Source organism: Grampus griseus, assembly GCF_964374135.1.
Source record: "Grampus griseus genome assembly, chromosome: 10".
NCBI lineage: Eukaryota > Metazoa > Chordata > Mammalia > Artiodactyla > Delphinidae > Grampus > Grampus griseus.
This window is the reverse complement of record NC_139004.1, coordinates 12276801-12304112: the sequence shown is the minus strand read 5'-3', so window position 1 is coordinate 12304112 and position 27312 is coordinate 12276801. Positions and strand designations below refer to the sequence as shown.

At 43.1% G+C, this 27312-nt stretch overlaps 1 protein-coding gene across 1 annotated transcript; it reads right to left on the bottom strand.

Moving 5' to 3' along the window:
- Nucleotides 1-714: 714 nt before the first annotated feature.
- On the bottom strand, nt 715-20740 carry MYLIP (myosin regulatory light chain interacting protein). The gene is made up of 7 exons (XM_082663738.1): nt 20456-20740; nt 19156-19346; nt 7667-7852; nt 6173-6370; nt 5481-5645; nt 4103-4523; nt 715-2479 (listed from the first exon to the last, which is right to left on the bottom strand). The coding sequence occupies exons 1-7, from the start codon at nt 20540-20542 to the stop codon at nt 2390-2392; spliced, it is 1338 nt and encodes a 445-aa protein (XP_082519864.1). The 5' UTR covers nt 20543-20740; the 3' UTR covers nt 715-2389.
- Nucleotides 20741-27312: the final 6572 nt, after the last annotated feature.

The following is a 27312-nucleotide window of genomic DNA, read 5'->3' as shown; positions in this document are numbered from 1 at the left end:
TGAATAAATAAGTTAGTTCCTAGAAATTGATGGGAGGTTGACTTAGGAATAGGAATAGTGGAAAACAAATCTTGTTTTTCTCGATTTTTAAAAAGTTGTTTGCTTGAAATCATTGCACTCGTACCGAACTGAACCTCTGTAGCAGCTGAAATTACTTGACTGTGACAGATAGTTCTGAGTTACATATATTATGTGCACTGTTCTCTACTCCACAAAGTATTTCCTGAGCAACACAAGTGAGCACACTCAGGGCAGCGAGGTCCCAGCAGCAGCAGGCTAGCCGCCCTATAGAATGCAGCCCTAGAGTCTGTGGGCTGAGGCCATCTCTGCTAGGACCCAGCCCGGCACTCACCTGTCCTGACCACGCAACGCACTAGCGGCATCATCTGGGTTTAGAGTTTTAACTTCCAACTTCGCCATTCCCTTCCTTCTCCAATACTTTACAGTCCTTTTCCCAATTGTTACTTTTCGTCTGCTTGTGTATATTACCCTATTTTCACCTACATTCCAATCCTATAAACCAGAAAACATAGCTGAATGAGTAACTGGGTAAAGAGTCTCCTTGATTAGAGCCAATACCTTAAACATTTTCAAACTTTCCACAAAGGACCACATTAGATACCAACCATGACATTATCCATGCTCTATTAAATGAATAAAATCTGGCTTAAATGACAATAACTGTGAAGATACAAACACCCGTGTTTGCTTTAACATCTTTATTATCCTGAATATAAAAGACAGAAATCCTTTAAGATATAACAGAGTTCTTTATATGTGAAACATTATTTTTTTACAAGTGAAAAAATAAATACCTCTTGGAATAAAGGCTTATATGCTAATATGTGCCATAAAAAAGTAGAGTTTTAATATCTGACAAAATGTCTGTGCAAAGAAACAAATGCATAAACACATTACTGCTACATTAAGGCAATATGAAAAGTATACTCAGAAATCTCAGTAAAGTGACAGTGTAGGTTTCTAGCTTTAACTTAGCTAGTATTGCACCCAATAAGGTCATCCAGGTTCCAGACATCCTAGAAAACCAACAAGCTGACCAGGTTCCAAAATGCCCAAGTGGGAGTGGAAAACATGATTAAGAATATAGAAACAAAAAACCCCCGAAACCCCTCTAAAACATATAGAGGGACAACAAAAAGTTAATACTTAAGCATTTACTACCAAAAAAAAGCTTACGATATCTAGGATACCTACTATAAGGCTGTAAAAGGCTTGATGGCTCAAGCAAAAGCAACCCCACTGGCTGAAGCTGGAGCAGGGTGCGTCGGAGAACTCACGAACGACCCCTGCTTTGTACATGGCGAAGCTTCATCTCAGCGAGCAATGCTCTTCCTTCCAAGGAACATGTGCTCCCTTTTCAATCTTAAAATATTCCACCAACTCAAGAGGCCCAAGGAGTGCTGACTACTCCACAGAAATCGTCTAACCAGACTGGTAGCATTTTATAATTGAAAGGCTTGGGGCCAGGGTAAGGAGAGGGGGAAAGAATAGGACACCATCCACGTGGAGGGATCTATTTTCCACTGGTTAGACTGGTTTAAATCTGACAACTTTGTGTCCACTTTAAAAAAGTCCCCGAATCAGGCTTCCCTGGTGGTGCAGTGGTTGAGGGTCTGCCTGCTGATGCAGGGGACGCGGGTTTGTGCCCCGATCCGGGAGGATCCTGCATGCTGCGGGGCTGCTGGGCCCGCGGGCCGTGGCCGCTGGGTCTGCGCGTCCAGAGCCTGTGCTCTGCAACGGGAGGGGCCGCAGCAGTGAGAGGCCCGTGTACGGCAAAAAAAAAAAAAAAAAGTCCCCGAATCGATTTTTAAATATGTTTGCCTCCCAATCTTTCTTGAACAAGTTAGAAAAACAGAAATGACATTAAAATGACAACTATCTCTTTAAGAAAAATTTTCCTATTAAAAATGTCCAGAGCTCTGTGACCCGTACAAAAAGAACCAAGTAAATCCTTAAAATGAATCCTTACAAAATTGGCTGCAAGTAGGAAACTTACCTTGGGATACGTTAAGGGGACTTAAACATCAGTTTCTAAAAGGTACTCACTTTTGGGCTATGCTGCCACTAACTGACGTCAAAGATCTTCCTGATTTCTTTACTTGATCATAAAAAGAAGAAAAGTCCAAGGAACGTGTCTGGGTCCCAGAGCTCTTCCTGGTCACCAACCCGGACGTGCTGATTCTACGCATGGTACATTTTGGCGGTAAGGAGTAGTCATACTGTTTCTAGTCTTCCTTTTTTTTTTCCCCCTAAACGTTGCATGGCAGATGGGCGTTGGAGTATTTATTCTCTCCACAATCTATCATGTTTATAGTTTATACCAGTGCAGTTCATGGAGACATGGCATGTCCGGTAAGTGCACAGCAGATCAGATCACAGTCAGGTTGAGAAGACTGGTGTGGGTCGGCAGGTAGACGTGCTGGACGTGGTCCACCCGTGACCTGCAGACAGGACAGGACTGGAAAAGAGAAGCCGACAGTATGGGTTAGGACACTTCCAAGGGTCTGTGTCTTCAGTGTTCACCCATGGTACCTATTACAGTGCTTTTTCTAAATACGTTGTGGTCACAATTATTTCTAGCTTTCCACTGGGAGGGCTCTTTGCTTTCTAACAAGTCTGACATTTTATACCTGACAAAGGATTAAAAATAAATACTAGGAAAAAGTATAAATGAATGAAATTAATCAGGTTTTCAGTCAAACTCTTAAACAAGGCACCGTGAGTAAAGTGATTACTGAAGACTTCTTGCTGTGCAATGAGGCTGTGGTCCCTACATGGGCTGATGATGAAGTCTCAGGCAGGGATGCAGGAGACCCTCCCGGAGACTGTGTCCTTGGCTCAGCGGGCTCAGGGTGCATCACGGGGGGATGCCACGTGGCCGGTGAGCATGGCCGCTCCTAGTCACAGGTCACAGCTCCACACCCCTGGCTGGCCTCTCAGCAAGCATGTCCCTTCCTCAGCCACACGGGGCACCGTAGGCATGAGAATCAGACTATGTGGAGGAAAAAGGCAAATCCACGACCACTCCTGGGGAAATCACTCGTCTTGGGAGCGTGATCTACTCTAAGGAAGACATGGGCATCCTCTTGGCTCATATATAGCCCTAAAAATAGTTCTGAAATTAGCAGCTTCCGAGGGACTAGATGTTATTTAGGGCTAATTTTACGTAAAATTACAGTGACAGTTAGCCAACCGTTCTGGGAAATGAAAACAAATTGAGAATATTGTAAAAGGAAATGCAAGGTGCAAGAAAGAAATGATGCTATGTAAGAAGTGCTTTTATTTTTTCTACTAATATTAAAATTAGTTTGACTTGCTAAGTGAGAGCTAATCCAAGGGGACCTCGGAGGCATAGGCAGTACCAAAAGGAAATTAATCACAAAAAATGAGGCGACAACCCACCCATGGATAAGTGAGAGTTAACTATCACTCAAAACTCTAAGAATTCTTTCCCAAATAATACAAGTAAGCAAAAAAGACCATCCTCCGACGTGTCAAGCAGCAGAGACAACGTGAAAAGGGAAGAGAAGGAGGTGACCAGCCCCCAGGAGGCCTGGGTTCCACTGCCCGGCTCAGCCACTAACTAGATGTGGTACCTTGTGAATCTGAACCTCATATCCAGGACTTGAAAGAAGCCTGTGATTTAGTAATTACATTGTTGAAAAGAGTGTGCTAATCCAAACTGTTTCCAAAGGGCAACACCTTCCAAGTCACAGATACAAAGACCCTCTGGATGGAGATGGACATTCTCCATCTGTGCCTCCACAAGTCAGCACCTGGCCCATGCCAGCCGGCTGACCCCTCACCTGGAGCTGGGAGAACCCTCACCTGGAACTGAAAACGCCCCTTCACCTGGAGCTGGAAAACACCCCCTCACCTGGAGCCAGGAGGACCCCCCACCTGGAGCCGGGGGACCCTCATCTGGAGCTGGGAGGACCCTCACCTGGAGCTAGAAATGCCCCCTCACCTGGAGCTGGAAACATTCCCTCATCTGGAGGCGGAAGGACCCTCACCTGGAGCCAGGAGGAACCTCACCTGGAGCTGGAAACGCCCCCTCACCTGGAGCTGGGAAGATCCTCACCTGGAGCTGGGTGGCGCAGCCCTCGCAGCACACAGTGTGGCCGCAGGGGCAGAAGGCTGAGTTGATCTCACCCTCGCAGCACAGCACGCACAGCATGGCCTCCTTGAGCTTGCGCAGCTTCTCCTGGAGGGCCCGGGTCTGCTGGCAGCCAAGGCCCTCGCAGCTGCCGCAGCTCATGCTGCTCTCCGAGGACTTCAGGGGAGAGTTTGGAGGGCTGGGGTCGCTTCTCGGCACGAGATCCAGCACACCCGCGTTGTACAGAGCCCTCCTGGCGTGGTCATACGCCTCCTTGGAGGTTCTTTTAATATCGAAGACATACTTCTTGCCCAGGTTGATGTTTTCGTTCAGAAACAGAGAAGCCAAATGGCCCTTCAGGTCGCGGCTGTACTGCATCATGACGGCACTGGTCACCGTGTCGCACCTACGGACAGAGATGTAACACCCACCTCAGTACTGACAGGCCTGGGCATCCCCACGAGCCAGACCTTAAACACTGCTGTGAATAATGATGCTCATGGGAGCAGACATTAAATATTTTTGTTTGTGTGCTTGAAAATGAATTCTTCCAGTTTCATAGGTGTTAGGTATTTCAATGATTCTACCTCTGTGCTTCTCAAGTGTCTGCAAAGGAAGGAGCCCTGATCAGGCAGCTGTAAACCAGAGGGCACCTCCACCTCCAGGGACAGAACTACAGTCCAAAGCAGCTTATAGCAAGAAAAAGGAAATTCTTCTTTGTAGTCTTGGCTTTATGTTAAAAATTGCTACAAATTTTCCATTCTGCTCCACAATGTGTGTGTCTACTTTAACATAAAAAAAGGGTTGGTTGCCTGCCAATTAAACTTCTTAGCTTTTAAAAAACTTTCCAAATATTTGAGTCAAATCACAAGTCTACTTTAAAGCACCCTTGGAAATAAGGCTATCAATACAGTTATCGAGACATCCTCACTACACACTGAGGATTCAGGGTAGCAGCTCTCCCATGAAGGAAAGACGACTTGGGTCATCCTGCGGGAAAAGGGCAAAAGCGGCGGCTGAACAGGCCCCACCGCTCAGTCACCTCGGGGAAGGGGAGCTCTGAGGAAAGGGCTAAGAGATAAGCAGTAGAGTGAAGCTCTCTCTCTCTGTCACTCTCACACACACACACACACACACACACACACACACACACACACACACACCCCGAGGGAAAAGCAGGATGATGTTGAGAAGGACCCCACTGCTATGGTAGAAATGAAGGGTTCGAAAACAACCGATTTCTTAAGCTCTATACAAGGTTCACTGACACAGTGATACCAGGAACCATAGGAGCCTTGCTGTCACCTGGAAATCTCAGCATTGTGGCAGACGCTGGGGTTATGGGGTGCACGGAGGTACGTGCCTGTAAAAAGCATGCGTCTCAGTGATGGCTCGGTAGAGCCCGCTGGCTGCCCGGGTGCTGATCATCTTGAACAAGAGCACGATGCTGTTCCCAGACTCCTTGGTGATGGTGAGGTACACGTTCTTCCCTGACTGGGTAGCCATCTGCACGACAGGGTAAGCGATCCTGAAACGTGGGAAGAGAAAAGTGAGCAAGCCCAGGGGAGATGGGTCACCGTGTGTGTGCTTCTGCAGGGTTCCCATGTGCTCAGGGCCCAGCCATAAAGCCAGACACTCTGCCTGGGACCGTCAGATAAGCACTCTGCTCCCTAGGTATGAAGGCTCTTTGAAAAGAGTTGGAGAGGAGCACTGGCGCAAGTTTTGGAGTGAGTGTGAGTGTGAGTGTGAGTGTGTGTGAGTGTGTGTATGTGTGAGTGTGTGTGTGTGTGTGTGAAATGAGATTTTTATAGCCGTGGATGACATGTGAAAAATATTAACTCTGTCACATCAGTACACTTGAGCCTATATTTAAAAAAAAAATATTGGAATGGTTATCAAGGCCTGAATAAAATGAATGTACCTACCCAAAATGAAACACATTATTCCTAAAGGATGACTGTCTAGTAAATCCCTCTCCATTTCCTATTTTCACCATCAGAGCTACAAAAGTACGTACACACGTAGGTCTAAACAAAAATTTAAGACTTGGGTTACCTATTAATTGGGCTGAAGTCATCTTTACAAATTGAGATTCCTTCAGGTCCAACCCCAATGAGGAGTTTCTGCCCTTCGCTGTTCCTCACAGAATGCCATTCTGTGCCGTAGTTTTCCATTGCGGACACAATCTGCAAAACCTGGTATTCAGCCGAAGCCTGGCTGGTCCCCTCCAATTCCTTATGCTTTGCCACAATGCTGCAAGACACCAAAACGGCAGAGAGGCATACAGAGAGATTAACTGATGTAGTCTTCAGAGATAAATCGGTATCATTTTTACTAGTGAATTATACTGACACTGTCATTTACGAATCACAAAAACTCAAAGCTATATACTATTGATATTTCATTTATTTAGCAAACTTATTGTAAAATACTTTTAAGACACTGTTCAAGATCTCAACTATTAAATCATTAGGAGAAAAAACTATGGGGGATGCCAGATGGGGATGAATTAAAAGAACTATGGAAAATCTCTAAAAATATACATAAGAAATTTATACGTAGCAATGTCTCATGCCATTTGTCTAGATTTGCTTTCTAAGTTTCATTATAATATAGCATTATATGGGATTGATTAGGTCATTTGCAACTGAAAAATGCAGGATCTATTTTATCTATTGGGGCGGACAGCCTCCAATACCATCCTTAAAGGTCCCCACCTCCTGGTATCCATGCCCTCATGTAACTTCCTTCACTTGAGTGTACGCTGGAGTAATGACTTGCTTCTAATGTACAGAATACAGCCAAAGTGATGTGCTGTCACTCACTTCTGAGATTAAGTTATAAAGAGACTTTGAATCCGTCTTGGGTGTTTGCTCTTGCTCTGACTCAACTGCTCGTCCTTGGGGAAGCCAGTCCCCACGTTATCAAACAGCCCCCCCGAAGAGGCCGCCGTAGTGAAGGCACAGGCCAGCCAACAAGTCACCTGAGCCAAACTGGAAGCAGATCCCTCCCTCGTGTGAGCCTTCAGATGAGACTGAACCCCCCCAGCAGCTTGACTGCAGCCTCCTCAAAGATCTGGAGCCAGAGAACCCAACCGGGTCACGGCCAGATTCCTGACCCAGAGAATTGTGAGATGATTTTGTTGTTTTAAGCCACTAAGTTTAGGGGGGTAACCCTGTTACCCAGGAATAGATAATTAAGACATCTTTGTTAGGTCTCTTGGTTTAATCCTTGCTGGGATGAAGAAAATGCTGATAAACATGACAGACTTTTTAAGAGATATGCATTCTTAAAAGGTCAGAGATGCTACAATTCCTGTTATATAGTATTTTGTATAAGGGCATTTATTTGTGTGGATTATGTTTTGTGTTTGTAAGTTTCTCAAAGAAAAGGCTAAGAATCTGTTGAAAATAGTTGGTTATATTGGGCAATGGTCTAGTCTCAACCTCACAAATTACCTGTATCTATCATAGTTTGATTTTCTTCTGGAAATTCTTATAAATTTGCTAGATCTGTGACAATAAACATGAGCCTGAACTGCAGCCTCACCTGTTCAAGGTGGCACTGGAGAGCTCCTTGGCACACAGCTCTTCATAGCTGTACTTGGCTGTGTTCTGGTTATAGTCGCCAAACTTGGTCTGGGCCAGGAGGGCACTGAGTTCCACTGCTTGCTCTGGTGAACACTGGAGGTGGCCTGCCAGGAGGGCCTCCTTGATATGCAAGAAAAAGATATGCCTGCAAAGCAATGTGAGAGTGAGGTTATGCTGAGGGACTAACTTGGTATGGGACCCAACCGCTTAGCAACTTCATAATCCCATTTAAGTAAGGAAAAGAGAGCAAGGAAGAAAGCTACCTTAAAAATGCTTACAGTTACAGACCCTTTTTTATCATGAGCAGTAAGGCAAAGTAAGTCTAAGGATTAAGTTTCTCTGAAACAAAAAGTCTTAACCCAAACAAAACAAGTCTAACTATGACAAGTTCAGTAACATTCAAGTTACAAAATGTAAAATAATTATATACATGTTTCTGCATTACACTATTTAAAAGAAATGATCTTAATCAGAAAAACTTTATCTTGACGTGTAATTATTATCTTACAAGCCTCACCTTTATTCAAATGACCCTCAAATCTCTAGTTTTTTTTGATGCGCAGGCTCAGCGGCCATGGCTCACGGGCCCAGACGCTCCGCGGCATGTGGGATCTTCCCGGACCGGGGCACGAACCCGTGTCCCCTGCATCAGCAGGCGGACTCTCAACCACTGCGCCACCAGGGAAGCCCCAAATCTCTAGTTTTAACCCCAACTTCTCTCCTAAGGATCATATTCAAATATCCAAGTGCTAACAGGCTTCTCCACTGGATGGTCTTCAGTATCCCAATTTCACCTTCTTCAAAGCCAAACTTTCTCCCCAAACCCACTTTTTCTCCCAGTGGAAACCAGAGACTGATTTGTTATTTTTACCACAGACTCACTTTTGACTCTTCATCTTCCTCTGTCTCTGAAAACTCTTTAAATCCAGTTCCGTTTTTCCCATTTTTACCTCCTCTATCCTACTTGTAGCTCTCAACTGTCAGAGAATTTACAATATCCTCTAAGCTGATCTCTCTTCTAGACTCTGTGAATCCACCTTCCAAGTTGCTTGCTTCTGATATAAACTTGCCATTTCTCCACTCAGAATCCTTCAAGAGATCCCCATTGTTTGCCGAGGAAGCACACTGTCAGCATGAACCCAGGGTTCTCCACATCTGGCCCCAGATTTCCAGCCACATCTCCTGTCATTCCCTCCAGCCACTACGTCCCAGGAAAGGGACAATTCCTCCTTCTGGAAAAACCAAGTACATTCACGCCCCCACGTCTCTGGTCTTGCTGTTCCCTCTGTCCTGAAGGCCACTCCTCCTGTCCCCTCATTTGGATACCCTTTTGTCTATATCACATGCAAACTATCTATTCCTCTATTATATTTGACATGTTCTAACTTCTAGTATTTAGCTGCACCTGAGCTGACTTCATAAGTGCCTCTAACATCAGAGTTCCATAAATGTACGTAAAACTACACGTGTCTGCAACTAGTTTATATCCCCATCCTGGTTCCATTCCATCTGAGCCTGTCCTAATTGTATACAACACTGCATTCTACATTTACCGAAAGGTATGTGAGAATTAGAAATCCTGGAAAACTTCACATATTGTTGGCTGCCAATCCGTGTTGCCGAAGATTCTGAACAGAGTATCTAAACTGTCATAGGCACACTGGCCTGGATTATGAAATCTGTCTCTGGCAAATGTATAACCTTCCTTGGATGACTCAATACAGTCTCTCAAACATGCTGCAACGCCGTACTATTCCTTCTGTTAACAAATGAATTACGATCATCATTGTAAAGCTCTGAACAGGGTTCCTAAATTCCCCCCCTTCAGCTGGATACCCTTATTCCAGTCCTCGAGATGCTTTTCTTTATATGCTAGCCTTGTGTCAGACATCCAGGTAGAAGGGATAACGTGAACAATGCAAAAAAAGGAGGCAAGGGAACTTGAGGCTAGAAATACAAGGAGGGGCTCTGTTGAGAGTCTCAAAACTTCAGGCTGACAAGAGCCATTTAATCCTCCTTTAAGAAATGTTTAAATTCAACATTTTGTGCCTTCTATAATGATAAAGAAATGTTTAAAATTATCAGACTCTGCCAAACACTGCAGTTTTTTCTTTATTCAAAGCCCCCTATGAAGAAATCACAGTGAAGAATGCATAATAGCACTGGAAGAAGATAAGCATGGTTTTTATTAACCCAAACATCTGCTTGTCTTTAAAGTATTTCTGACATACTGCTAAACTGAGAAGAGGGTCCTTACTGGGGCAAAGAAATAACTACAAAAATAACTTGTTTTAAAATAGCTATCTGAGGACTGAGGTCTAGCCGTCCCTTAAAATCTTGGTGTTACAACACTGCTTCAGCCCTCAGAAAGCTTTTTAGAGGACTGTTCGGTAAATGCCATCTTGATTAAGGTACCTCTGTCTCTGCATTCATCAGTGGACATGTCAGTAGGGAACAAAAACTTAAATATATACTTCCATTAAAGAAGAAAGTATGTGCTGAAAGATTTTAAGGGTATCACCCAAAAACCTAAATATGTACTTCCATTAAAGAAGTATGTGCTGAAAGATTTTAAGGGTATCACCCCAACTAAGTCTTTTCAATTTAATTACTGCTTATGTGAAAATGTCTTTTAACTTATTTCCTAAGTATTAAGTTAGAGACTAGTTTAGCCTGCAAAAGAAGAGTTTCAAAATTGATCCAATTTCCTTTTCCAAACTATCCAGGACCGACTTCTGGACAGACAGCTGTCAAAATCAAAGGCAAAGCAGCAGCAGTAACAAAATGTTAACAGGTGGTCAGCAGCCTGAGAGTAATGTGATCCTTCCTCGGTCTGGGAGTCAGAATTTTCCAAAAGGAGGTGGGGGACAATATCCTTTTCAACATACTCCACATTCTCGGCTGCACTGCGGTCGATACCCTGTGAGTACAAAAATCCTCCTCATCATTTACAGAAACTTTCTGGTAAGGCCCTTCCTGCATTTTGCCATTTCATGGCTATCAAGCAACCTTTTCATTTCAAGTCAACAAATCTGCCACGCATCGCCACTGTGCCAAGCCCTATGCCGAGGTCCCAGGGTGAATATATCTGATCGCTCCTGTTTCGATGGAAGGTACAGCCTTTTGGTGTCAAGGAATGTATCCTATCAAAATAACTCTGGCTACAAACTGGCTCTTGGGTGATAAGTTTATGCTCTCCAGGAGAAGAGCACGTGCAGCAGTGACAGCAAAGGTCACGCGGTGGCAGGCCATCTGCAGACTCTATTTAATGTGCTCTTTCGAAGAGGGAGGATGGCAGGGCATACAGAAACATTTCCACACGGAATCCAGTGATGGCTCAATAATTAGGGGTGGTTTTCAGTCAAGTATTTTCTCCTATTATTTTCTCTCCAACCATCTGGCCTGTAACTGTCTGGCTCGTGGATTCCCCCCCACCCCGCCCCGCACCTCCCATTTCGTAAAGTGGTTAAAAGTTACCAATAATATCAAAATGAGCAGATGTGGTCAAAGAAGTCAGGCCTGCAGTGAATTTTTTTTTTTTTAACGAAAGATCAAAAGTGGTTGGCCTATCTAATTCAATTTAGGCTACATGCTAGAATCATAAACAGAAAGAAAGCCTTTGGAAAAAATGCTTTCTTTGTCTTAAGCAAATGTCTATGAATATGTCCTAACAGACATAAGCTCATTTTCTAAACATTGTTCTGGTTGCACCTTGAAATTCATGACTCTTCAAGCTTTACCCAGTTACTAAGAAAACGGATACACTTTCAATATATGGATGGGGTTTGGAGCCCCAAAGTGAAACATTCTAGCTAACTCATGTCTTTGCATTTAATGAATTCACACTTGCTGCAGCATTAGGGAAGACTTAAAAAAAAGGGGGGGGGGATAAATATAAGGATATGTCATATTTTAATTTAAAAAAGAGTCACGTATCTTTAATATATTTTTGTTTCAGAGTATGTACGTCAGATTTCCTCTATGTTTAAAATGAACTCCTTTCCATAGCTTTACGGAATAAAGTTAGGTCATTTACCTTTTGAGAACTGTAATCAGAGCACTCTCCTCTAAACCCTGGCTTGTCTCATAAAGAAATCATCTAATAATCAAAGCAGAACTCTCTGCAAACCAATCGGGAGTTGTCGATCTGCTCATCACAGTTACTCTCAATTACTGCCCTCCAGTTATCTTCCCAGTTACATAATTTTGAAGAGCTTTTCATGACACAAATATAAAACAACTATCTCCACATTTACTATTAAACTCAAAATTAAGTAACTAACCTAAGACAGCGCGAAAATGGCTAAGTAGCTATTTTTAAAAAGTCTCCAGTCCTAATAACTGAAGTGAATTTCTCCCCAAGAGACTGACTGAACTTGGCCCTCCGTTGTAATGGCTGGTTTGTCCCTCACAGAGCGAGACACCAACTGAGATCACCCATATGCCCGCCTCAGTCCAATGAGTCATTAAACCACAAGCTCGAACTGCCAAGTTATATTTAAAAATTATCAAGTCACAACAGAATTGCTATAGGTTTGTTTTGTATCTTAAATTCCAGTGAAACAAAAATCAGCTCAAGATAGATCACAGGCCTAAATGTAAAAGCTACAACTGTAACCCTTTTAGAACAAAACATAGGAGAGTATCTTCACGACTTGGAGGTAGGTTCCCCTCAGGATGCAGTCAGCAAAAACCGTAAAAGAAAAAAGTGGATAAATGAGACTTCACCAAGGTTAAAAACTTCTACTCATCAAAAGGCATCAAAAACACAGGCAAACCACAGGAAAAAAAAAATACACTTATAAAACATATATCTGACAAAGGACTAGTATATATAAAGAATTTGTGCAGCTCAAAAATAAAGACAACAACTCAATAAAAAAGGGCCAGTGACTTGAATAGATACTTCGCAAAAGATGTACAAAAGGCCAATAAGCACATGAAAGTGTTATTAATCAACAGAGATGTAGAAATTAAAACCACAATGTGCTACCACTATAAACCCACCTGAAACCCGGCAGGGATGCAGACGCACTGGTCCCCTGTACATTGTTGACAGGAGTACAGAATGGTACAATCGCTTCGGGAAAAGATGTGGCAGTTACTTATAAGCTAAACAATTACCTCCTCTAGGACCCAGCTCTTCCATTCTCATTTACTCAAGAGAAATGAAAACACATGTCTACAAAAGACTTGTGCTTGAACTCTCAGAGCAGCTTTATTCACGATAGCTGGAAAACAGGTATTCATCATAGGAGTATGCATAAACAAACAGCAGCACGTTCCTACAGTGGAATACTATCCAGCAATAAACAGGAACGAGCCGCTGATGTATACAATAAGATGATGGGTCTCGAAAAATTTATGATGAACAAAAGGAACCAGACACAAAAGAGTACATACTGTGCGATTCCACTGACATGAAGTAGAACAGGCATCACTAAACTATGCTGGAAAAACATACAACCTGGTTGTGGGGTGGCGGTAGGGAAGGGGGGGTGGGAACGACTGCAGAGAGGCATGAGAGAACTTTCTGGAGTGATGGTTCATACTTGATAAGGGTTTTGTTTAAACAGGTACATCCATTTGCCAAAACTCATTAAGTGGTATATTAGGATTTAGGCATTTCATCATATATAAATTTTGTATCAATCAAAAGAAAAAAAAAGAACTGTAGGCAAATACTGAGTTCTAGTTAGTGATACGCATACTGAAGTATTTAGGGAGATGTGTACTCACACACAACTTATTTTGAAAAGCATGAAAAAATAGACTGATGGATGGATAGAGGGATCAATAAATGGATAAATATGTGATAAAGCAAGTATATTAAACTGTTAATAGTAGAATCTAGGTATTGGGTGTTCACTGTAAAAATTTTCAACTTATCCGTACATTTGAAATTTTTCATAGTAAGAGGCTGAGAAAATAACACCAGTTAAAATCCCTAGGGTCAAGGTTCAGAATTCAAATGAAGAGCCACACCTAAAATGAACCATCACATCTACCACACTTCATGGAAGGCTTACAATTGACAAACCTGTCACAGCCAATAATTACCAAGTCAGGTCTCTATTCAGGTTTAAGGAACTCCTCCTCAAAGCCCAAAATGCAAAATGGGAATCACCGATAAATTTGCTTTCTCCTCAGCTCCAAGGCAGTTAAAAGATAAGGAGGGTACAGGTGAGGGAAATTCCTAAGTTCAAAAGTAGTTACAACTCACAGCAGAAGAACACTTGGAAGCATAAAATCTGGACTTCTAAAAAATATGATTACTCACTGTAGATAGCTGTCCCTAGGCAAACAACAGTCCGGGCAATCTTGTAGTTTAAGAGCATTAACTACAATCTCTTTCTCAACAATTTAGATTAGTGTGGAGGGCTATCAGGTCCAGAAGAGGTCTGGGATCCGGCTGTAGTGGTACACGACTCAGAGAATAAATAAACCTGGAACCTGATCCCACTGGTCACCCTGAATCTGCCCTTTGTGCCATTTAAATATTCAAATTTTATTTATAATGACATTCAAAATGAACAGTTCATTTTGGTTACATAAAAATCAATTTCTCAATGTTCTCTGGTATTTCATACACATATATAAGTATCAGAAATTCAAAAAGAGACTGAAGGGGCCCAGGCGGGCGGTCTGTGGCTAAAATAACCATATACCACCACAAACGTCCCGTACTCTGAACAGAAAGAAAAACTTAAAAGATAAATAAGAATTCAGAAATGTAAGTAATACTTTCTTTGGAAATAATATACACGTCTGTCTTTACCATTTTTTACTTTCCTGGAGGCTGTGTTGTATTTGGGCATACCAAAAAAAAAAAAAAAAAAAGAATGTGTCACTCCACTCTTAGGCATGTAGTTGATATGAAGAGCATAATACTCCTGCAATGCATCCTATGGAATTTACCCATCCTGAATCACACAAAGGTAAATTCTGTAATCAACCTTTACCATCGTGACAATGTGTTTTGTTTTAAATTTATTTTATTTATTTTACTTTTGGCTGCGTTGGGTCTTCGTTGCTGCGCGCCGGCTTTTCTCTAGTTGCGGTGAGCGAGTGCTACTCTTCGCTGCGATGCGTGGGCTTCTCATTGCCTGATGATGTTTTATAAGACTTTGAATGTGATTACAGGCACTGGCTAGGGTCAATGTGATTCAGCTGTGTACTGGTTTGAGATTACCACCCCCACCTGCCTATAGTTTGCATGTGGCATTTGCTTTGTGGGTTTCAGTGATGCCATCTTCCTTCGATTTTCACTTGTCTAAGTAATATTTGTTGAGAGACAGGGAAAAATTGAGTTTAATAAGTAGTCAGGACCTACAAATTGGGTGAAATTAGATAAAGTGAGCCTGTGGCTTGAAAACTATCTGAACTTCATAAAAGGTCCAGGAGCGTGGTAGTTCATTCTAGATAAGAACAACCACAATGAACAAACGCCTTGGAATGAGGTAGAGGGGGCGAAGGAAGGAAGCAAGCAAACAAAAGAATGCCAAGCACTGAGCAAATTCTTAACTGAGAAAAATCACTACAAAACATTTTTTAGTGGTGAGAATTCTTTTAGACATTCTCAAACTTTTCAAGTTATAGAAGCAAACTGGCAAACATTTCAATACCTATAAGAAAATTTATATTATCACAGTATCAGTTAACCCTATTTTTTTTTATTTCCAAGTTCTTAATTCATTGATTCAACAAATATTTACACACCAAGCACTGGCTAGATTCTGGGTATACAAGGTTGATCAGCTCCTTGCTTAATGGAATTTTAGATTATTAGAGCGGCTGACAATAAGCAAATTGTCACATAAGTAAATGGAGTGTTACACACTCATTAAATGCTATAAAGGAAAGCTACACGATGTCTTGGGAGAGTTTAGTCTCCTGAGCACGCCTGGAGAAGGCTTCCCCGGGGAGTGATGAGTGAGCTGGGGTCTGAAGCCAAACGCATCACTGCTCGCAACTTTTAAGATCCTAATGAGATGCAACGTTCAGGATTATAGCATTTCCATGAACATGTAGTTCAGCACTCACAGAGCCCCTGTACTGGGATTGGTTTCTGGGATAGAGGATTCAGGTGTTGTTAAGTCTTAACCAAGCAGGGTGCCTCTAGCAAAGAACACAGAGCTCTGCTAAAATGTGGCAGTCAAGGAGAAACAGAAAGATTTTACTGGGAATGGATGGTATAATTACCATCCCTGAAGATGAAGCATATAATTCTCTAATCTCTGGTTTTGAAAATGTTGACAAAATCTGGTCTGAATTGCTGTGAATAACCGAAAGCTTCTGAAAGGTAATAATTTCAAAGATGATTATGATTTCAGATTTACTTCTGGAATATATTAATTTCACTTTTCGTTTTAATCCATAGCATGGCAAACATCTGCTGAAAACACCTGCTGTCGCCAATCTCTGAAAGGTGCCAGCTGAGTCTAAACAAAACTCTCTGGTTACTTTCCAGAATCCCCCATTCCAGAGCAAACATAATTATCCAGGTAAAGAATCAAATCTAAAATCAGGCCACATCAGAGGCCAGACTAACTCTATCTACCAATCTAAGCAGACATTGGATATATTTTTTCCTCTCTTCAGAGAAATGTATTTAGAAAAAGCATTAGGAAAATAATATGGAGAGGAAGCAGAAGCCAAGAAAAAAAAAGTCTACTGCTAGAAGGGATTTAAAGAATCTCTTTCAGGGTTTTCAGTTGGGCTCAAGTCTTGGAAGGCTGTACATGCTGGAGGCAGACTGCTGAGCTGGACCCAGAACGCAGGGGCTTCTGCCTTGCCCCTAGAGCTCTGCTCTTACAGACGGGCCTTCCTGCCTGTCATTCTCACAGCAGCTTCCCTAATCTAATGCAAACTAATATATTAACTGGCCCCCAGTCAGGCCAGCTACTGTGAGCAGGCTGCTTTAATTGTCCACAGAGACAACTTGGCTAGGATATTTCAGCACATTTAATAAACTGTCCAGACACTTTCTGAGTATTAAATGGAAATGACTGATGACTTGACCTCATGACTTGATGAAGAGCTGGGAAAATATCACCTCTCATAACTGGACTGGCAAAGCTGAGCTTACTCACCATGTAAACAGATCGATTTTATTTTCATGGCATTTTATATGAATATTTTACAACAAATGATTAAATATCAAAAAAGTTTATCAACCAGCTTTATCTTGATAACATAATATTAGGGAAAATAAGTATTTCTGTTCCGTAGTATCATGCACATAAACACAATGCTAATTGTAACTACATTCGACGCAGCAGGACTACTGATCCTAATGAAAAGGTACAATGCTAATTACAACGCACTTTATCTAGTTATTAAAGCAGAATGCTATATAAAGTTTAGGTGGCATTTTCTTAAAATTCTGTATTTATTTCAGACAACCCCACAAAAACAAGTAAAATACACCAATATTTTAAAAGTCAAAATCACATGAATTTTTCAGTATAATTTCAAAAGGAATGAAAATCAATTAAAATTACCTAGTCTAACTAGGTATGTGCAATGTTTGAGTGCTATTAGACATGAATCTCGAGTCAAAGTCAATTGAGTCAATAAAGTAGGAAATTTGATTCCAATTCTAATTCATAAAATATCTCTATTTCTTGCATGAATAGAATGGAGCTGATAATAGTTATTCACTCTATTACAAGAAAGCACAGGTAAAGACTAGTAGCAAATTGTAAAATCTGTAAGCATTTATAATACAGATGTACGTATTATATTATGACTGCAGCCACTGGGTTTTTTTAAAGATTATTTGATCTGGACCATTTTTTTAAAGTCTTTATTGAAGTTTTTACAATATTGCTTCTGTTTTATGTTTTGGTTTTTTGGCCACGAGGCATGTGGGATCTCAGCTCCCCAACCAGGGATCAAACCCACACCCCCTGCATTGGAAGGCGAAGTCTTAACCACTGGACCGCCAGGGAAGTCCCTCAGTCATTGTTTAAATGATGTATTTGGTCCTCCAAGTTTCTGCAGGTTTAAAAAATAAACCTGTGTCATCAAAATAGATTTGAATCTGGAGGCCCTGTAATAATTGCAAAATAATGATAAAGCTACACAATGAAAGTTCCAAGATGTTTTATATATATATTATTTTCTCTTACTCAACTGCAAGTTATCACACTGAAGTGCAAAGTGGAAGCATTCACAAATCCGCTTTAATTTAAAAAAAAATAAAAAAATAAAAAACCCAACCTATCCTGATTCATATAGACAGCTAAAACATCCTTAAATATGAAATCACTTGAATATTTTGCAACATATTTTCAGGAGCACTAAGAATTCAATATACTAGCTTCCCTCAGATACAAAATTGAACACTTCTCTCACCATTTAAAGCTCCATAAAAAGGCAAAGGAGAGATTTCAAATTCAAATAAATAGTGTTTCAAAATATGTGTCTATACGTCCTCTGGTAAACAACCAAAAAAATGACATGTTAAAAACTCTTAAAGGATATGGCTCACTCATTACTCATAATTCTCACACTCACATTTTTTATGTGCATGGCAAATTTCCAATCCAAAGGATTATGAAAAACATTAGAACTAAGATCCAAAGTTTACCATGTTTAAAAGTAGTCATTTTCCTTTTTCTTTTTCTTTTTTTTTTACATGCCACTATAAGATTTAGGTCTCCTGCATTTCAGCAGTAAATATTAAACACCAGTTTCCTAGCTTGGCTCATCCTTGAGAAAAGTATTACAGCCAGTCCAGGGGAGAATCCATTTTCTGTTTGAAAAAGGAAACCACATGCTCCAATTGTCTACCACTAGTGGTGGCTTTCTAGAAGAGATAAATTTAACAATCTGAACCCAACAATCATGTATAAACTATCTGTGGGGTAGTGTTAGATTACTACTGGCCTTAAAAGAGTTTTCTGACTAAGTTTTCAAGAAACTGAAAAACTTTTAAAATTCGGACAGAGCTCTTTGCTACACACTGTAACTTGACACTAGGCTGAAGAAGTTGACCAAGTTTAAGTAACCCAAGAGGAACTGTTTCCTGCTTTCTGTTAGAGCAGTCTGCAATGACCTGTAGTAACACTGCTGAGACAGAGGTTACTATCGGGCAGTAGATGCCACTATCAGGAAGTCAGTTAGGTCTTTTTTCTTTCTTTCTTTAATTTTTTTGCGTTGTGGCACTGATCTCAAGTGTTTGTAAGAATTCAACCTTACTCTCCCATTGTCTATTAAAATAAGAAAAACACCAGAAGAGGTGGAAAATGTACCCCAGGCCAACTATGCAGCTCTCTTTTCACCTCAACAAAAGAACTGTGCTATGGAAAACTTCTAAGTTATAACCAACTCACTCTGTATCAAAACAAATTTGCCTATGAACATCTCTGGGAAGGTGCAGTGGCCCTTCCTAAATGGAATCAGAGGTCTATTTGACATTGGTTTATTTTAGCGTCACTTTACCTAGTCTGCTCCTGTAAGATGAGATGAGGCTCCACGAAGAACTTGACTCTCAGTTTAAGCCGGTAAGGGGCTAGCCCATCCATCTGCTGGGAGATCCGATTTCTCAGATTTAGCCATAAACTTTCACCTTTGCTACCCGTAAACTGCAGTCCAAAATAATCAACTTCTATAATTCCCAATCGTCTGCACACCTAAAACAAAAATGAATGCAGTGTGGATGAGCAAGCGGTCCATGTGGTCAAAGCAAACCCAAAGGCTCCATCTGAGTCTAAGATTCCTGACTGTTCTTTTTTTTTTAAAAAATAACAAAGTTCAACAACGGTGTTACAATTCCTGTTGTCAGCTAAAACAACAGAGTTCTAAGGCTCCAGTGACGCGAAACCACTAGATGTAGTATAGAGGCACAAAAGGAGTTCTCAAAATGTAGCCTTCCAGAAAGGCTGAGGACGGGAATCCACGGGGTATTTTCCTTTTTATTCCAATCACTGGAATTCCCTCCACTAGCACAATCTGCACAGCTGATCTGGCAGCTTATTATCTGGACAATTTTAACCATCTGGACTCCAAAAAAGCAAACACATTGAGGAAACACGCCACAAGTGTCAGCTAAGCTTTGCAGGAGGTTTTCCAAACATCTCAGGTCGAGGGGGTTGGAGGGCACAGCGTTTCACTTGAGATCAAATTTTCTGCCACACCACTATGCACTGTTTGGAACCGTTCCTCCTCACTCCTAAGGAAACGCGTGCTTAAAGACAACCGAGGAGTCCACGACCCAAACCTACCGTCCTCTCGTCCCCCGCGAATCGGGAGATGCAAGGAGGTGCATAAGAAATGCTTCTCCATTTGAGAAGCATCAAGAGACAAGGGCACTGCTTGTCTCTGCCGAGCAACCCGAGGGACCTGCGACCGCCTCCAGCCACCTCATCCCGGGACGCAGGTGGCGCTGCCAGGCCCCGCGGGGACCCGACAGGAGGCATCATTCACACACCTGAGGCAGGTGTGCTGGGCCTCCTTCTTCCGGGAAAGTCCCGGGCTGGGGGGCAGGGGGGCAGGCCCGCCGCGCGTCCCCCGCGCCCTCCACCCCCACCCCACCACGCGCCCCCGGCACGCCACGAAGGGGCCGTGCGCCCCACGGCCTCGTGGAGGAGGGGGCGCAGGCCGGGCGCCTGGGGCGCACTAACCCCGCCGCCGCCGCCGCTGCGCCGCCGGACCCCGGCAAGCGGCGCGTCCCGGCGCCACAGCGAGGCCCCTCGGCCTCGGGGAACCGGCCTGGACCCCGCGCCTGGCCCCTGGTCCTCACCTGGTTGAGGCAGTCCTCGCCGTTGGCTTTCGCCTCCACCTCCACCTCCATCAGCACCGCGTCCGGCCTCGTCACATAGCACAGCATGGCTGGGGCCGCCGCTGCCGCCACAGCCGCCTCGTCTTTGCTGTGCGCGGGGTTCAGACCCAGTTCCGGGCTCGGCGAGGCTGGCCCTCGGGAGGCTGAAGCCCTGCAGACCACTGCCCTGCAACCCGCAGCCGCCGCGCCCTCCCCGCCACCCCCTCTCCAGCCCGCCCGCCAGCTGGCTCTCCGAGTCCCGCGACGTCGCCGCACTCCAGCAGCCCGACTGCCTGCGCCGCAGCGGGGACTTCTCTGATATAGCGGCCCCGCCCCCTTCGGCTGGGGCCCCCGCCAATCACGGAGGCCCCGCCCCTCCGCCGCCGCCCGACCAGCCAATAGCAGCGGCCGTTCGGCCGCCGCCCGACCTCCCAGAGCCGGCTGAGTTCCCCCGGCCGCCGGGGAGGTGGTAGCTCGCGGGGGCTGAGCGCTGCGCAAGGAGGGAGGCCCCGGAACGCGCTTGCTACCTCTGCTCGCTGGGAGACGCTGCTCCGAGCCAGCGACCGCCCGGGGCTCCCACGTGGGCTCGCCTTTCTGTCGGACTTGAATATACAGTGATTAAACGCCTCCAAGCTACCGCCTTCAGAAAGAAGCCTTGGGTCGCTCCAGTAGCGCGTTTGGGGGGCGGGGTGGTGGTCGTCGTGGTGAAAGCAGATAGCAAAGAGTGCAACCCCAAAGCCTGAAAAGAAAATGATGATTTCCCTGGGGTTTGCCTCAGTGGGCTGTAGGAAGGCGGAATTTTTGTTCTTTAGTTTAGACCTCGTCATTGAGAAAACAAAATATGAGTATAAAAGTTTTTGCTGTCGTTCAATAAGCCAGGGAGCTTGACCTAGTGCTTTCTCTATGAAACCTCTCCAAAGGCTTCTATTTACCCGTTGTGCAGAATCAAAACCCCGTACGGGCACTAAGGCCCTCTCTCAGGTTGTCCGGCCTATCTCACGTCTTAGCTCATTTTTCATTAAACATTAATGGAGCACCTGCTCCAATGCCAGTCCCTTCTCTCAGGCAACCAGGTGTTATCCCCACCTTCAGAGTAACGGACTTATCTCTGAATCTCAATAGAAAGTATTAATAATTGAAGGTCTACAAGTCTTCCCTCATTTACCACTTGTTTCTCTTAGTCAACGCGTTACTCAGCCTACCTCTGGTTTCTTTATAGGAGAAGCCAGAAATGTGGGTTTCAGCTTTGGACCGATGAAAACTGACTTCATCTCTCTGCAGCTCAGTGTTTCAGCAGTCAGATGGAGACCACAATCTCTGCCCCGCCTTTCCCCAGCATTGCTGTGAAGAGCAGCAGAGATAATGTTCATAAAAGCACTTGAGGGCTTCCCTGGTGGCGCAGTGGTTGAGAGTCCGCCTGCCGATGCAGGGGACACGGGTTCGTGCCCCGGTCCGGGAAGATCCCATATGCCGCGGAGAGGCTGGGCCCGTGAGCCATGGCCACTGAGCCTGCGCGTCCGGAGCCTGTGCTCCGCAACGGGAGAGGCCACAACAGTGAGAGGCCCGCGTACCGCAAACAAAACAAAACAAACAAAAAACAAAAAGCACTTGAATGACCCGGTACATGATACATATAAGGAAACCTGTAACGTCAGCTCTGTCACTGCCTGCCTATGACTTCTGTCCTTATCCCTTTCCCGAAGTTCCAATTATCTCTGTCCTGGTTGTCTTCATTTCTGAAGAAGTAAGAAGGGTATCAGAGCAGAAGACTACTGGTTAGGCTCCTCCAATAGTCTTTCACTAAAGCCGACTCTGGCTAAAACGAAACCAAGTCCTGACCACCAGTGTTGCAGACGGGCATGCGCACTCACATCTTTCTTTGTGTCTTTTAAGAATACACCTCATGATATTGCGCTGCTGAAATAGTCCCGTCTTGTATCAGCTCTTGTTCCTCATTCACTTAATTTCAGTTTACTGATCTGGTAAATTTATCTGGGAGATAACATTTGGATAATTGTTATCTAATCTATGCTTAATCTCTAGAAATTTTAGATCCGGGAGAAGAGGTGAGGGGCAAGATGGAGGCCAAGTGTATTGGTTAACATTTTTGTTTATTGAGCGACTAAGCTGGCTAAACCAACGACGACTAACCAAAAGTTGGCTAATTTAAGCAAAAGGGAATTTGGTACACAAATTTGGGGAGCTCACAGAATCAGCAGGGACTAGGCATGAATGAATGGAAAGGGAGACATATTGATTGGCCAAGAACAAAAATCAAAAAACAAAACAACCAAACACCAGATATTTGGGATTTTACCAGGGATATTTCTTAATACAAACCCAGATTATGCTTTGGCTATGGGATGGTTGGTAAAGATTCCAGTTGGTTTTGAAATTGAATCACCAGATAAGACTTTAGAGGAGAAGGATTTCTTAAAACAAAACAATGCTAAAAGTAGGAAAAAACGGCACTTGGGGAGGGGACAGAAATCATCATGGCCAAGAAGAAAAGGAATACTGGCTTCTCTTAGCATATACAGGAAATGGGAGACCCTAATCTACCTCTCTCTTCCTTGTCTTTCTCTTTCTTTCCTAATTTTTTTCCTTGGGTAGAGAGATGGAGAGACAGGTTAGTCAGGAATGAGAAGGCTGAATTTGCTGGTTACTGGGTGAGAAAGCAGAATTATGTTCAAAGACCCGGTTCGGGAATAGAAAGCCCACAGTAGAATTGCTTCCTAGAGGATCCCACCGTCTGGTAATGCTAGGAAACGCCTGGAGCCAGTTTCAAGCCTCAGCTGGGTCTAACTCCAAAATAAGCCTGCACACCCAGGCCTGGGGGAGGTAACTATATTGGATTGAGCTGCGACTCGCAGTTCCAGATTAGCCAGAGAGGTGCTACATGTTACTTGTGTCTGCTATCTTACACTCTCGATTAGCTATCATCTTTTAAAGATAGCATTAAAATTAACCAGCAAAGTAAAAGGATCAGTTGCGTGAAGGTAGATTTTAAAAATAGAAACCATAGTTTAAGTGGCTGTTCAAAGACACCCAGACTCCACACTTTTACTCTCTCATATATGAGGGCTCAAGACTGAGCACCAGATAATATTTGTAGGATAAGATGTGGTGGTCATCTGGCTGCAAACGAAGTCTGATCTGGCTGGCTGGATACCTCTCCACGTGCATTCCTCTCTAAACGCTGCACACACCACTGCAGAAATCCTGTGCTGGGTCAAAGGAAAGGCCCTTCTCCCTCTTCACCTCTTGAACGTTCATTTGTAAGAGCATAGAGGGAACAACAGTTAGTGACTGCCTAAAAAACTGTCCCTTGGCTTTCACACATTGTTCAAGCTAATTATTCTATCAGCAATGCTTCATCAGGCACAAGTGTGCTACACTGTGTGGAGTGAGCTGAAATCTCATTTGAAATGTTAGACTTGTGAAATTCAGGAGTAGTTTAATTTGCTGTTGGCCTACCATCAAAGCAGAGCATCTCATTTCCAAAACTGGCTGTCTGAAGAGTCAAAGAAGGAATGGAGAGAGAATAGGCAATGCCCGTGTTACAAACTCTGGAACATATTAAATAGCATTGTCTTAATTAGCAGGCAGTTTAAATGGTTTTTTTCCTAGTTGTGAGAGTTATGGTAATCTACTTAGAAAAGATTGAAAAGTACAAGGGAAAAAACGAAGTAGGTGTATTTTATCAGGCATTTCCAGTTAGTACTGATGTTTTACTTTTGTACTTTGCATGCAATGTGCTCTAAATTTTGATTGTGATATAATCAAATACTGCACATGAACTTCTGGAGAAATATCAAGAGAGCAAGAGACACTTGCCATGGGAGTTCCAAATCTAAACCTAGTGTTACGAATATTAGGAAAATTATAAACAGAAAGAACAACCTCCATGAAAAAATTCCAACTATTACTGTTTCTCAGCTTTCTTCTTCTTTTTTTTAAATTTTCTGAAATATTACCGTTTTCTCTATTTTCCTTCTTACTCCTAGTATGCCCTGATATGTCACACTTTATGACATGTTTATTTCTTTGGCATGTAACATTTAGTTGAGAGATGCTCAGATCTGGGAAATAATTTCCAATTTGGCAGGTTTTGTGTAACAACAAAACCATTTTGTGTAATACTTTAATACCTGTCTTCTATTTATGGAGATGATCAATGATCAGGCAGTTGCTTCTCAGGTCTGGTGATATGCAAGTGTTATTCCACCCACAACAAGGTGTACAATCATTCTGATCTTGAATGAGGTTGGGTAGATAGATAGATGCTAGGGATGCAGCTGGGAGCCATGGAACAGAGGACAGACCCAGTGTGCCCGAGGCTCAAACTCACAAACCTGTCCTAATTGGTAGGTGTTCTAACCAGTTGCTCTGTAATGACACCCCCCTTCCCTGCCCCTCACACCATGTCCGAGCATACCTTTCTGTAAAAAAGGGGTTAGCATGATCTATTGTGTGTGTGCGGGGGTGACACAGAACTTAGTGGGTGTGGCCACTCTCAAAATCAGTGGCTCATGAGGTAGTACCAACTTTCCAGGGATAAAACGACAACTGTTAGAAATGCTATAGAAATGGCAAAAGGACATGAAATCAGTTACATACTTTGGAAGAACCACAAGCTCTTATTAAACGAGATAATGAAAACTGAGTGATTCGGGGTAAAGCAACTTCTCACTAAGCTTCAATCACACCACCTCTCCCCAGCTCACTTACTGTGCCTGACATTTGCATACATTATAACACTTGATATGCAAATCTTACCCTTGCCTCAGTTTTTCAATATTTTGTCCTTGCTGTGATTTTAGAGATCGTGATGATTTGAAAATGACTTGAAAACAAAGGTTTGCTTTCTCCCTGGCAATCTCTCAGTAGCTATAAGTACCCAGCATCCTCTGTCCATTGCTTTTTCCTCCCCCTTCTCTCCCCTGGTTCAGAATTCTTGGGAGAGGTTGGACAAGAAGCCATCTGCATCCATGGATGAGGGAAAGCAACCTTGTCTCTCCCTATGTGGTTTGATGGATCTGAACCTCATACCCTAGCCCTCCATCAGAGCCGTTTCAGCTACCAGAGCCCAGGGACACAGCAGTCATTAGGTGGGGGTTGTGGGAATTTCTCAGGTTGGCTCAAGCAAAAGATGCTTCCCTTCCTAAGGCCCAGACTTCCAGAAGAAGAGTCTGAGCACGTGCGCCCCAGTGGTTGGTGTGAATCTGGTGCCCACCAAGAGTTAGGCCTAGATGGGCACTGTGAAGCCCAGAGAGCAAACCAGGTCTTGTGCTGACCTTAGTTTTTATGTAATTACCCTTGGTTATCCCTTAATCACATGTAAAACTTGTCCAAACAGCCCAGTCCTGTCTTAGCTTTGTACAGAATATAGTGGGAATGACCTCAGGATCTCACTTGCATCTGAGTTTTAAATTATATAGAACCGGGCTGGTGGCGCAGTGGTTGAGAGTCCACCTGCCAATGCAGGGGACACAGGTTTGTGTCCCAGTCCGGGAAGATTCCACATGCTGCGGAGCGGCTACGCCCGTGAGCCATGGCCGCTGAGCCTGTGTGTCCGGAGCCTGTGCTCCACAATGGGAGAGGCCACAGCAGTGAGAGGCCCGCGTACCGCAAACAAACAAACAAAAACAAATTATATAGAACCACTCTTGGGACAGTATGGAGGCAATAATAGTAATTATAAGGAGTAATTCTAGAGAAAGGTGAGAAGTCCACCTGCCTACATATATGGAATGTTTACTTCTTATTTTCCACCTTGGAGGATCTGGTTTTTAATTTTGTTCAGTGTTTTAGTTAGCTCAGGCTGCTGTAACAAAATACCATAAATTGGGTGGCTTAAGCAATAGAAATGTCTTCTTTTGCAGTTCTGGAGGCTGGAAAGCCCAAGATCAAGGTGCCAGCATAGTGAGTTTCTGGTGAGGGCTCTCTTCCTGGCTTTTAGACAGCTGCCTGCTCCCCGTATCCTTACATGGTGGAAAGACAGAGTGAAGAAGCAAGCTCTCTGGTGTCTCTTTTCATAAGGGCACTAATTCCATCAGGAGGGCCCCACCCTCATGACCTCATTTAATCCTAATTGCCTCCAAAGGTCCCACCTCTAAATACCATCATATTGAGGGTTAGGGCTTCAATGTACGAATTGGGGGTGGGGAGGGACACAATTTAGTCCATAACATTTAGGAATGCACCAATTCCATGTACTCCCACACACATTTCCCATCTTAATACATTTTCTATATAATGAATAAGTTCAAATATATATCTATTCATATTGACCTGAGGAAGGAATTATTAGTAGCTCATCAATTGAGGTTTGGTTCACATTTTCACTGAGCAACATAGTAACTTGTTACCCAGAGTAAAACTCTTTCTAGCACATGCTTACAGGAGACACTAGTGTTTACTGAGCTGAGGGTCTGCTGTGGAATTTGCTTACTACTGTGAAATTTGAACATATTCTTTTATTTATCCACACTAAAAGTAATTTAAAAATTAAAAAAAAGTAAGGACACAAACCAACAAACAAAATGCTTATAACTGATAGTTTTGACAGTACACAGTTCATAAATTTGCTCACTGCTATTATTATTATTGTTGTTGCTGTTATTATTCATTGATAAGCTATTATTGCTATTATTTATTTGGTCTTTAGCATTCACTCATTCATTTATTTAACAGATGAAAGATATGCTAAAAAAGTGTTAGACACTAGGGATGGAATAAATAACAAAACTTCCCGCATGAAACTTACATTCCAGGAAGGTAAATAGACCATAAACAAGATAAGCAAGTAAACTGTAAATGCTAAGCAAAAAATGACT